This window comes from Paramormyrops kingsleyae, chromosome 1 (assembly GCF_048594095.1).
Source record: "Paramormyrops kingsleyae isolate MSU_618 chromosome 1, PKINGS_0.4, whole genome shotgun sequence".
Taxonomy (NCBI): domain Eukaryota; kingdom Metazoa; phylum Chordata; class Actinopteri; order Osteoglossiformes; family Mormyridae; genus Paramormyrops; species Paramormyrops kingsleyae.
In genome coordinates this window covers 12091705-12105325 of record NC_132797.1, presented here as the reverse complement: position 1 = coordinate 12105325, position 13621 = coordinate 12091705, and the positions used below count along the sequence as shown (strand labels likewise).

The 13621-nt window shown below is 43.6% G+C and overlaps 1 protein-coding gene across 3 annotated transcripts; it reads left to right on the top strand.

The window, feature by feature from the left end:
* Positions 1-404: 404 nt before the first annotated feature.
* On the top strand, positions 405-11147 carry slco1e1 (solute carrier organic anion transporter family, member 1E1). 3 transcript variants are annotated; one of them, XM_023816765.2, is made up of 16 exons: positions 405-883; positions 1697-1815; positions 1997-2138; positions 2252-2384; positions 2547-2689; positions 4011-4160; positions 4258-4356; positions 4654-4892; positions 4999-5086; positions 5453-5617; positions 5800-5995; positions 6395-6560; positions 7123-7307; positions 8491-8555; positions 8708-8825; positions 10058-11147. In XM_023816765.2, exons 2-16 carry the CDS (start codon positions 1714-1716, stop codon positions 10398-10400), a joined length of 2334 nt encoding a protein of 777 aa, XP_023672533.1. In that variant the 5' UTR covers positions 405-883; positions 1697-1713; the 3' UTR covers positions 10401-11147. The 3 variants fall into 3 exon arrangements, with proteins under 3 accessions (XP_023672533.1, XP_072565761.1, XP_072565774.1); XM_072709660.1 differs by having other exon boundaries at positions 1586-1815; XM_072709673.1 differs by lacking the exon at positions 4999-5086 and having other exon boundaries at positions 406-1815; positions 4654-4857.
* Positions 11148-13621: the final 2474 nt, after the last annotated feature.

The following is a 13621-nucleotide window of genomic DNA, read 5'->3' as shown; positions in this document are numbered from 1 at the left end:
TTCTCCTCTTTTTGTGAATGACATTTTGTTTATGTGGAACCTAGTACATGGTATATACAAATAGGACGTGTGCACAGCACAGCTGGACTTCTGTATATATTAGTCCCAAATTCTAGGAACTTAAGAAAGCCTGAGAATTTAAGTTCCCTACCAGTTTCTCATGTAGAGTAATGTTCCACTGAGAAAATGTTAAGATATGGTTGGAAATCCAGGCAATCAAAGTATTCCCAAAGAGACTGTACTACAGTTGGGGCTCTGAAAGGGAGAAATGTGTGTCCACATCCACCTTCCCTTATGTCCATATATGGAGATGCTTCTCCTGTGCACAAGATAGTGTAAGTAATAAATGTCCAGAGTGACATTTTCTCAGTGACCCCCAGCAACTTGGCTTGTGCCTGGCCCCTTTTGTTAGGGGGGTGAGGGGTGGCAGCGAGGAGCTGTGTGCACGTGGAAAGCCGTGCCAGCCTCCTAGTGAAAGCACGGATTCACAGTACTAAAAGAAGCTTGGAACGTTTCTTTTTCAATATTTTTCCTACTTGATAGCACCGAATTGTCCGAGAATCAGGACTCTTTAGAATGGCGCAGGTTTGGTCAAAGGACAAAGACGATTTGCAAGTAAAATGCTGATAACTCAGGGCTTTTTGCTTTATAGAGACTGAAAAGTCTCATGTTTCTAGGAGAGAGACTTAACTGATCTACATCCGAGGCATTTGGGGGGCCCTTTTTCTCCCCTCCCAGCGGACAGGTGTGCTCATTGTCCTGCGCTGTAGTCACCAGTAACCCTTTTAGTAGATACTTTTTACTGATATTTTTCAGTAAGTGTGACCTAATATAGGAATGTCAGAAAACTGCTATTGCGTCGAGTTTCACTGATTAACTAAAGGTAAGTGCTTGCGTTAGCTATGACCACCTTACATTCACACTTTAACTTCAGCTTCTTTACAAAGGTGAAACAGGTTTGCCTTCTGCTTTTCGTATCGTATTTGTTCCCAGCTGTTAATCATAAGTCTGCCACTGTCTGGGATCTTAGGGGCTGCATTAGTTGAATTGCCCCAATAACCAAAAATTACGTTGGGTAAACTTTCATGTGCCGTACTGCTTTGCTATGAGATTCTGCTGTATAGCTGTGCTTAACACTGTTAACGCTTTAGCTAAAGACACCTTTCCTAAAGCGTCCCTGGCTACTGCGTTGTAGGTGATGTCCAAAAGAATTATAAACCAGAATGTTCTCAGCGTTGGTATGTCAGCTTGGGATTGGTACTAAACATTAGTGGTTTCAGTAGATTGTCATTAATAACTTACTTCAGAAAGTATTAGGTAAGGAAATGGGATCACATTTCGATGAATTTCTGGTGGTACTACATCAGCAGGCAATGTGATTCATGTAGTCTTATGACTGCAGTAGGCTGGTTTAGAGATTATATGTAATTACCAGCAGTCGAGCTAAATACAGGTTAGTCTTTCATTTGCACCTCACTGAGGTACAATGTATTTGAAAATAAGCAGGAATTCAAATCAGCTTTAAAAGAGGGAAAACAAAAGAGCAAGAAACTAATCAAATTAATTTTTTTTGCAACCTTTTGAGTACTTTTGAGTACTTTTTCCAGACAAACGGAAGGAGAAAAATCTGGCTGACGGGGAGAAGGAATCTGAGAGCAGGGCTGAGTTACTGGCAGAGTCTTATTGTGCCTGACAGACAATCTCCGGTGGACGATGCACAGTGAAGCAGTGGAGGATGAGGACAAAACGACCAGCCAGCAGGTGCTCTTTGTGGCAGACCCCAGACCCGCCGGTCCCCGCTGCTCCCAGCTAAAGGTACCAAGACAATGCAGACTATTCAAGCTACAACATGTCAGTTAAAGAAGTGTCGTAGGATGTGCTTTGGGTTGATGGTGTTTTGGGTGAATCATGTGTTCAAGACGTGGAGTTGGTGCATCGTGTGGACAGCTCTGCACCAGCCTTAAACTCGCTCGCTCTCTCTTCTGTGATCATCCAGATATTTATCGTGGCGCTGTCCTTCGTCTTCTTCTCCAAGGCGCTCGCGGGCACCTATATGAAGAGCGCCATCACGCAGATCGAGAGGCGCTTTGACCTCTCAAGCTCCCTCACTGGGCTCATAGATGGTGGATTCGAGATGGGTAACATTTTTTAAACCTGTGTGCCGACAGAGGCTTGCACAACTTTAATGCTACTTGGGTGCATAAACCTCAGCATTTTGATTTCTCAGCTGGCTCTATGCTGCCCTCTGCAGGTAACCTGTTGTTCCTGGCTGTGGTAAGTCACTTTGGAGCCAGACTGCACCGACCCCGGCTGATTGCAGCGGGCTGTACACTCATGGCAGTCGGCTCTGCCTTTTCCGCCCTCCCACACTTCTTCATGGGAAGGTAAATATTCCCCTGTGGTAGAAATACAGTGAACGATCATACAATATCTCGAAGAATGACATACTCTTGTGGTGCATGTAAAGATGCTCAGGTACCCGAATACACACAACAGAAAGTAGATAAAGCCAAAACACAGCTGTCTGTACTGTCACTTCCCCACAGGTACAAATACGACACTATTGCAACAGCTTTGCTGAATGAAAGTTTCAACATAGTTCCCTGTCTGGAGCCTAAGCGAGAGACAAGCCAACTGGTCAACCACCTGACAACACCCCCCCAGAATGGAACTACAGAAACAGAACAAGGTAATTACCCTTCATATATATTCTGAGGCTCAGTTTAACAATAATCCCATCAATTCCGGTAACTTTCACACTATTGGTTTATGCGTACATCGGTGCCGGTTGACTCTTTAGGCGACATAGGCAGCTGCCAAGGGCGCCGACTTTTGAGGGGGCTCTGACTTAGCAAGAGATTCATTTTGTCTTTGATGGGAACACTGGCAGTAAAGCTCACTTAGGGAGCCACATGGGCTTCAACCAGTACTTGTGTACCTATAGGAATCAGTACACTTATTTGAGTACTGTCTAGTCCCTGTGTAAAGTTTGGACGTTACCTATGCAGTAAATCGGCACTGTCCAGTGAAAAACACATATCACCAAAAATCCGTTATTTCAGGAGCATTTTCTCAGAACCTACTTTACAAAATAAACCTAAAACAATTTAATGATACACACTTAGCACCTAAAATTACCTGCACCAAAGGCGCTGGGGTAGTTTGGAAACCCTACAAACTATTTATTTACAAGGTAATAAAACTGATACATACATGTAAATAAGTGTGCAGAATTGTCTCAAATTGAAAATCTCACGGCAGCCAGCTGACTGAAGCTGGTAACCCTGCTTAGCACCACAAATAGAAACCTATCCGTACACAATTTATGTGGATTGTTATCAGCGAGGCAAATATGTCAGTATCATCAAGATACAAAGTAATCTCACTTTATATTGACAATTAAAAATAATGTTAGTTAGCTGCCTATCTAGCTATCAACGTCAAGTCGTTATAATTAGCGATATAAATACAATCCATACAAATAACAATTTCAAATGTTAAGTAGTACAAATATAAATGCTAGTTCAATAATTGACTTCATAAAACACCATTTCATTTATCAATTAAATCAGAGGTTCCAAAAGTTGGAGGTTATAGGTGGAGGGGTATTCAATCTTAATCATAACCCTAAATGGTTATCGTAATAAACAGTCATCGTAATGAACGGTCATCATAATAAACTGTCATTGTAATAAATTTATGAGGGGAACCGCTCCCCCCGGTCGGCAAAAAGCACTGAGGTGGACCCCCCCACACACACACACACACACACACACACACACACACACCCTTCTGTTCGCCAATGTGGGTGGCAAGTCTCTCACACTGTTATTTCTGGGCTTGTGGCCTGAAGTGTCTGGGATCTCATTAATTAGATGTGAAACACGATCAGTAGACAGAGGAGAATGAGCGTATTCCATCTACAGTAAAAAGTAACTATCATCAAAAGGAGGACATTCACGGTTTTGACAGCCACAATATCTGAGTGTAGACTCTGTGTCTCTGTGCAGACTGTAAGCAGGACACCGATTCCTACATGTGGCTGTACCTCTTCCTGGGGAACGCTCTAAGAGGGATTGGAGAAACTCCTGTCACACCGCTGGGAATATCATACATCGATGACTTTGCGGAGAAGCCCGAGAACTCTGCCTTCTACATAGGTAACGAAAGCCAGGGAAATCCCACCAAATTTCTTACATCATATGTCAGCTTGAGAAAGGGCTGCTCTTCTGAAAGGGTTTTCTGCACTCTCCACAGCCTGCCTGCAGTCCATCGCACTCCTTGGTCCCATGTTTGGGTTTTTGTTGGGGTCCCTGTGTGCCAAACTCTATGTTGACGTTGGATTTGTGACCGAAGGTAAGATTTTTAGTGCGGTAGCTCTGCAAAGCGTGTTCTGTTTATCAATCCAAAATAAATATCTAGAGAATGTCGTACCTTGCATCTTAAAACCTTGCGTAAAGGAAAGTTGTGTAATGGTTCTGGGTTTTAGTTTGGGTGGAATTAATATTTATTTAATTATAAATAAACATGATTGGTGTGTGTGTACTGTACCTGTGTGAATGTGTGCGTGTGCCTGCGTGTGCCTGTGTGGATGTTTGCGTGTGGTATGTATGTATCTCAGCACTGAACTCCGGGCTGCCGGATCACCCACAGACAGCGTGACCATCGCCCCCAGTGACACTCGCTGGGTGGGGGCTTGGTGGCTGGGCTTCTTCATCTCGGCGGCCATCATGTTCCTGGCCAGCCTTCCCTTCTGGTTCCTGCCCAAGTCCCTCCCCAAGGACCCTACAGCCGTACCTCAGTCTCAGATCGACCCCCCGAGTCCCCCTGCTGAAGAAATGGCAGACATCGCCAAGGGTGAGCTTTCACTAGCTCCAGGGGAAGACTTGAAGGCAAGGAAATGCCAAAACAATGTACCTTAATTAATGGATTTCCCTTATACTGTCTTACATCTGTTTTTATTTTTGCTTTTATAGCCTTATTTGTTCTTGCTGTCAGGTACCTGCAGGGGGCGCTCTAATGCACAGTCACCATCTGACAACCCAAATGGCCCCGGGGGCCTCTGACCATGTTATTGAGCCTTTAGGTACCTGGAAGCCTTGGTAGTAGTTTCATATTCCTGAAATCCAAGCTCAAAGCATTCATAATAGCTTTCTGAGTAACTGGGCAATGACATATCCTGCTTCTCTCACCATTTGTGCAGTGCTATTGTTGAGCACAGCATTCCAGACAGATTTTGCAGTTTTGGCGTCCTGTCACAAGCCATGCTTGTTTTCACAATGCTTGGTTTTGTTCCTCTTTCCCTGAATTGCCTTTTTTTCCCCCCCACAATCTCTGCCCTCAAAACATCTCTGCACACCATCTGACTGTGTATATCTATATATAACAAGTTTATTCCTAATAGAATTTGCTAGTGCTCGTATGGTGATGATGTCTTTTGGTTGCTTTTTAGGATTCTTTCCATCGCTAAGGAGGCTTCTGTGTACCCCTGTTTACTTCCTGCTTCTGTGTGAGAGCATCCTGAAATTTAACTCCTACTCCGGGCTGTTCGCATTCAAAGCCAAGTACATGGAACAGCAGTTTGGTCAGTCTGCGTTTCAGGCGAACTTCTTCATCGGTGAGTACGTCTGTCATTGGCTAGCCCTGAGCTCTTTGTTGCCGGGTTACACACTTTCAATTGAATCTCAACCCCACCTGGAGAGGAGGGTGAAAGGGGAGGGGCGGCCACATCCTCAGTCTGCATAGCTGGACCCAGGCGGTCACAGCCTGACCGTTACATGCCTTGCCCGGTCCCTGCAGGTGTGCTGAACATTCCTGCGGTCGTCGTGGCGATATTCCTGGGTGGGGTGCTGATGAAGCGACTCAAGCTAAACGTGATTTCAGGAGCTCAGCTGTCTGTGCTCACATCGATCCTGGCCTACCTGCTGATCATCGCGCAGTTTGGCATCAACTGTGAGAATCTCAAGGTGGCGGGATTAACGGCCACCTACAATGGGTTAATATCGCCGTCATGGCAACAATCAACAGCTTTGTATGGTAGGGGAGACTAGGAATAATCATTGAATTCTACTCATTTTTATAAACACAATGGAAAGAACTTTTTTTCCTTTCAAAGTAAAGTTATAATAGTTTGCTAAACATCACAATCTAAGTTATGTAGGGATGTTCCGGAATCTCTTCGAGTAACTGACCCTGTTCAACAGGTTTTCCCAGTCTCCCTTGCTCCATTTATGGTTATGTCTTACATTTACAAAATTATTTTTTATTTATTAATCGATTTCAGGAATTTTGACATGTGTATTTACTAAAACAATTGAAGATAGGTGCTTTATTTTAACAGCAATTTTCAGCCTTAATCAGTATTTTATTGACCACAATATCACCATCCATTCAGGACACCGGGGGTCTTCCCTGACGAGACCATGATCCAGTCATCATGCAATGAGGGCTGTTCCTGCCCCACCCAAGACTGGGACCCAGTGTGTTCCGACAATGGCATCACTTATATGTCACCATGCCTGGCCGGTTGCACCAGTTCCACGAGGAAAGGGAAGATCATGGTAAGGTGTCACTTCCTTGGGGTATGAAATGTTAGGCCCAGGGAATGCTTTCTTGTCTTTGGATCACAGGACAGTTAAGTCATCATCCAGACATTACCAAAAGGAAGGACGGCAACAAGTGTAAGGTGCATTACTATGGGAGCTATCACATTGTCGTAATCTTGTGAAATTGGCAAATGTTACAGGCAAAAGGTAGTCAGTCATATCATTATTGTTGCCTTCAGCTATATGATTCATGCGTTGTACCATGAGGAGGAATTTTGATATTGTTGGTTGTAGTGCAAGAAACAGTACTAAACAGAATATAAAAAACATGAGACATTTATCCCTAGTACAAATGGGCAAAGAAATTGAATGAATAGGAATGTGCCGTTGTCGAAAGGTTCTATTCTTTTAATGGTATGAACAGCGTCTGTAGATGTTCCCAGGTTCCTGAGATCCTTTTATGAGAAATATGTTATGGACGTTGGTTGAGTGGCATTTGTTTTATATAGGAAATTGAGGGGAGTTTTTTATGAAGCTCTGAGTTTTAGTGGTTCTCCTGTTTTTCTTTGAACTCCAGATGTTTCACAACTGCAGCTGCGTGGGTTCCTCCCCTCCTCCGTCGGGAAGCATGTCCGTGTCCCTCGGCCAGTGTGCCCGGAGCGAGGTCTGCAGCATCCGCTTCATTGCATACATGACTCTGTCAGTCATCTGCTCCTTCATCGACGCCCTGGGAACCACACCGGGCTACATGGTCATCATATGGTCAGTCCCCACGGCCACCAAACAAAGGCCATGTGTTCATTATTCATGTAGGGTCTCAGCATAAGGAGCATGGTTTACTGAACCAATCTCACATCTAGGGGGACAATTTTAGAGAAGTTTTAAGAACACACTGCTGTGGTGTGACTGTTTTCTTCCCCAGACCTTTTGTCTTTTCAACTAGCATTTATATAGCAAGCAGTGGAGGAGTAGCACACTGGGTTTGTCTGGGTAGAGAACAGATTCATGGGTTTATAAAGTGAAACGGGGAGATTTTATTAGGAACCCTCAGAATACAGCAGGCAGGCATCCAAACAACGTCCAGCGCATCAAATTTCTCTAGAAACTAAAAGCATAGAACTGAAAACCCAGGAGAACTGGAACATTACTTCCAGTCATAATCAGCAACTTTGTTTTATGTATGTGAATTATTAATCGCACATGAATAGAGGGACTTGTACCTGGACCTCACACCTCACTGAAAACAAGGCACTGCCCAAAATCCCAGAGGAACTACCAAGAGTAACATCAGTAGGCTGTTAGTAGATATACCAGGGAGATCACCAGGCTGTCTACAGATATATTTCAGGGAAATCACTAGGCTATCTGCAAATATATCAGAGGGGATCTCCAGCCTGTCTGCAGACATATCATGGAGATCACCAGGCTGTCTGCATATATATCATGGAGATCACCAGGCTGTCTGCATATATATTAGGGAGATCACAAGGCTGTTTGCAGATATATCATGGAGATCACCAGGCTGTCTGCCTATACATCAGGGAGATCACCAGTGTATTTGCAGACATTTCAGGGAGATCAGTTACATTTTATTTAATTAGCAGACACTTTTATCCAAAACTCATTCAGTCCTCATGTAATCCAGTGGAGAACCTTTATTACATTTCCAAAACTCAACAGAAATATTCTTGAAAAGGTATCCCATGAACTGAGTTTTGGACATTTGCTCTTCAGTTAAAAAGGTAAGACAGATCTTGGAACAATTGGTGGTTGAGGGCCTTGCTCAGGGGTTCAACGATGAAATCACTCCGCTGGTCTCAGGCCCAGCATTCTTACCCACTGAGCCACACCGTGCCGCTAGATCACCAGGCCGTTTGCAGACGTGTGCCAGCTGGAACCAAAAGGAAGCTCATCTGTTTGTTTTTTCTCTGGTCTCTAAAACTAGGTGCATCAAGCCTGAGTTAAAATCCCTGGGTCTAGGAATCCAAACCCTTGTGACAAGAACTCTGGGTAAGTGGAACGGAAGCATCATGAGAAATGCCCTCAACTGGTTATGGTGGTAATATAATGATTGACAGCTGATGCCTTCTTATAGTTTGTTGCTTGGTTTAGGATCTGTAAGTACATTTAGAAAGGAGGTTTGTTCATTTGTTCTCCCACAGGGGGCATCCCAGCTCCGGTGTATTTCGGAGCTCTGATTGACACCACTTGCTTGAAATGGGGTTTCAGAAAGTGCATGGGGACAGGAGCCTGTCGAATATACAATTCAGATATGTACAGGTCAGTCCAATCGTAAGTGTGTCGCTGTCATGTGTCTAGGTAAGGCGGTGGTGTGTGTGTGTATGGATCTGCATGTACATCCCTGGTCTCTAGTCAAAACTGTAGCGGAATTCATGAACTCTTGCTTCATTTCAGGGATAACAGTTGCTGAAACACACTGGCAGCAGGGGCATAAATAGGGGTGGGGCCACAGGGGCACTGGCCCCAGCTGAAAGCTGATTGGCCCCCCAGAGTACCCCCTCCCCTGTCACTCACCGATTCAAAACATATTGGCTAGTGCAGGGTTCTTCAACTCTGGACCTCGATTCCAAATCCAGGCCTTGTTTTCAGTTCTCCCAGGTAGTTGTTTAATAATTACTGATTCTGATTGGTCAGAGGCTTCACACCTGACTGACAGGTAAAGGAAGGCTGGAAAACCAGCAGTGCTCGGACCTCGAGGACCGTGAGTTGAATAACCCTGGGATAGTGATTAGGTTGGCCCCTCTGTATGAACTGTGGCCCCTCTTATGTCCCCTACCTTAAAAAATCCTAGAATCATCCCTGAATGGGAGACTGGACTGATCGCCCACATTAGAGTACACATCATTTTCAACCCCACAGAAATCTGCACCTCATTTCCAATTTCAACATAAGTTGGTTAGTGGCAACCATTGGTTGTAACTCAGATGCCTGCTTGTGGCTGACATGAATTTGTAGTCTTGTCCCTCCCTTCATGCAAGTAAGGGCCTTCAACCTTAGTACAAAACCGTAAATGTATATTTAAAACAATCAAAATGTTGTCCATTTTCGAACACAATATAACTGTTTAAGCAAAACATGCAAAAATGGCTGGTTAAGGAAAAGGAAGCTATGCAACTTATATTACATTATGAAATGTATGACAGACAGACAGACAGACAGATAGATAGATATACATACATACATATACATATATACATATCATACTACAATAATAATTTTTATCTATTTTTATATACATACTTACTTTATTGATCCCGAAAGACATTTTATTAACAAGGTAAACAGATATATTAATGTGTACCTGAAGAGTATGGCTGTGACAGTGGATGATTCACCTCAGTTTGTCTGTAGTATATATAGTAACGTTGTGGATCAAATTGAGTCTAGATAAAAATTATTATTGTAGTATGATATTCTGTAGCTGAATGTACCATCTAAAACATGGCAATTAATACTGCAACTGAAAAAGTTTTTAACTCTCTTGTTCTCAGAGTGATATTTCTGGGCTTAATAACGTGCTTAAAAGGCTCATCCTACTTCTTTTACGTTGGCGTGATTGTACTGCTGAGGAGACAATCAAGGACGGAAGGGGGCGAGCATTCGAGTCAGGGCGTGAACCAAGCTGAAGTGGAGCTCCAGCACACCCAGAGGACTTCAGATGAGTGCTTAACCACTGAGGGACAAAACCAGCAGGGTGGCCCTTCACCAAGGGAAGACAATGGGCGAGGTGAAGGGGACAGGATCATTGACCAGGTTAATGGACGGTTCCAGGAAGTGAGAGACAAGGCCACCAATCAGGACAGAGGGCAACTTCAGAAGGAAGCAGCCCATTGACTAAGCAAGTGGGCAAACACAGATATAACAGGAAAGAACTTGGCTAAAAGGCTATATCTGCAGAATGGTGATGGGACCAGCAAGTCGGCTACAAAACAATCAGAACTGGCGATTCTCCACAGCCAGACAGAGTGAGGCCAGCTGAATCCTTAGCAGAAGGAACATTGAATCCCTGTGATCTACGGCTAAAAGACACAGTGCTGTAATGTTATGCAAAATAGAAAGTTTATGTTAGGGATGTCATAATAGGTACGATTTTGCCCATTTCTGCATAGCTTTTTAGAAACACAACATCATTGTGTACCGAGGCGGGGTTCCTGTTATTCTGGGTAAATAATGCAGTCTGTCAGTAGCTTTGTGTAATGATTGGTATTAATTTGACATAAGTAGGGTGGATGATGGTGGTAATGTGTAAGCGAGTATGGGTGATTATACGGTACGTGCTGCCCCTGGCCATCTGCTCCGCGGGAATCCACAGCAGTTAATCAGCCCCATCCTGTGGGGCAGACGAGTGGCTGTCCCATTAACTGGATCATTTCTGGGCCCTGTATCCCCAAAGCCCCACTCCACAGACACCAGGACACCTCATAGGCCTAAGCTCAAAGGTCAAGCACTGGGCAACCAATCACAGCTATGCCTGGAGCTGTTGCCCTCTCAATGTGAATGCAGTTAATTAAAAATGGCTTCTTTTTTTAAACCAGCTACCTGCCTCTATTTGTATTACAATAAATATTGCGGAAATTGTCATGGCATTCTTGTTTACATTGACGGGAGAATGTGTTTATGCTCAGGTTAAACATACACCACAGTTTACACAGGATTCATGCTTTTTCCAGAGACATATTCTGATTGTTAATAATTATTCCTTTGACAAATTATTCACATGTGCAATTGATACAAAAGCATGCACTTTAATGTGCACACCAGACCAGGCAAAATCTAAAGTTTTTTTATTTTATTTTAGTTAATTATATTGACAAGTGTATCCAAGACATCTTACACTGCTCACTGTAAGATAACTATATTAAATGTGTAAAGTAGAAACATCAAGGATCCAGATATTGAGGAACCGGAGGTCAGAAATGAGAGAGGGGAATCGTAGGTATGAGGCATGGGTGGTTAGCTAAAAAGTCTGTCCTGGAGGTGCAAGGAAAGACATGCACACTGTGAGAGAGGTCGGGAAAACATCATTGGGCAGGGGTTTGGGGATCGCAAACACCACGGTAGGAAGTTCAGGCACTGCGGGGAAACCAGGGGACTCGCCAAACACTCAGACATTGCATATGAGACAATTCCTCATACTAAGTGAACTGGGTAAACTGGTTATATAGAGCTCAGTAATGATAGGAATGAGGTGCAGCTATTGACACTGCGGGGAATGAAAACGTCAAAAGAGGCATGGCTGAGGTGCATACGACAGATCTGACTTAAGCATTGCAAAATGCAAAAAGTATAAATAGTATCTGTGATGACCAAGGTCTGAGTAACAGGGTGCCTAGAAAATGTGGAAAATAGCTGGTTTTGTCTGGACTGGGGGGCTCAGTATGATATGCCTTCATGGGGTCCAAAATCTCTCACACCACCCCTGACCAAGGGCGTAACTTTGGCTGGAACATTGAGGGAGTTGAGGTCTCCACCCATTACAGGAGAAAAATGATTATTGGGGGGTGGTCATATTAATTGGTTTTGATTTATTGGGGGGGCTGCAACCCCCCCCCCCCCCATCCCCCCGTAATTTACGCCCAGGCCCCTGACCAAGGTTATAATAGTTTAGCATTTTTCAATTTTCATTAGTTTTTTTTATTTAATTTTTACTTTGTAATTTAAATTTTTTATTCGTTTCTAAAGTGGGTTGCTAGTTTAGTTTAGTTTCAGTTTTTTGAAAATGATTAGTTTTAGTTTAGTTTTTATTAGTTTTAGTTTTTTGTAATATAAGGTATTTGTCGGTATTCAAATGTTGGTGGGGTTATTCCCCTTGAGAAATTTTCCACATATTGTATCACCTTCCATTACAAGGATATTAAACGCACAGTGGAAACCAATTTTAATGATGATGGCTATAGTGAGCACAGTTACAGTGATCAACCCCTTACATGCAGGGCCGGATTAAGGTGCACAGAGGCCCCTAGGCTACAGTAGTCTGTGGGCCCCCCAACCCCGCCCCCCTCCGCGCCAGTGGGGGCCCCCTTGCAGGCTGGCACACGTGGGGCCCCTAGGCTTAAGCCATATCTAGCCTGTGCGTTAATCCACCCCTGCTTACATGGATCAAAAATGCTGTTTAAACAATTCGCTTATGGTAATCAAGTAGTACGCTTACAGTTTTCATTTCAGATCTTTATATACAGTACATGACAACATACAGAAAAAATGAAAATTACGGTACTTCTTTTTTTTTTTACTTGCGTATTTTGCCTTGCGGAAACCCGTCTGCTTCGGCCAGCTACCCGAGGCTAATGCTGCGAGCACAAAAAACATGATGTGAAAAGAAAGTAATTTCCCTCAATGACAAATATAGATGCATCAAAGTTTATGATAAATTCCCAAAAACGAGCCATAGCAACGCAGCAGCGAAACTACAATAAGCTGTATGTTATGTACAGTAATATATTATAACGTGGTTGAATTGTACACAGTTCAGTAATGTAATTCGTGCAGGACTGTAATATGAAAAGCCTTTGAAACAGCTGTCAATAAAATTCAGTAAATAGCGACGCTGTCCGTTTCATTACCTTATATGAATGTAATAAATATACAAATGTCAATTAGAAAAAAGAAAAAAATCGGTTATAATTTCACCCAAACAGACGTGATCACTGTAAGCGGTTTCCACGGTAATCGCAAACGGCACTTTCTCCCGACCGCAGCCGCCATGACAGACGGACAAATTGGCTTTGTCTACGAGCAGGTGGCTTCACGTGCCTGTCATTAAGCCGCGCAAAACTGGCCCAACTAAAAGTTGGAAGAAACCGGCCACCTACCCAAATAACAAAATTGGTCTGGCCCACTTGTGCATGGGCCACACCCTTGCCTCAGTTCTGCCCCAAGTCTGGCTGGGTCCCCGGCCCAAAACTGGCCCAAACAATGAAAACCGAGACTAATAATTTGCTTTGGCCCAGATCTGGCCCACACACTGTAAAATGACTCCTATTGTTTCTTTTGGCCCAGATCTGGCCCACACACTGTAAAATGACTCCTATTGTTTCTTTTGGACCAGATCTGGC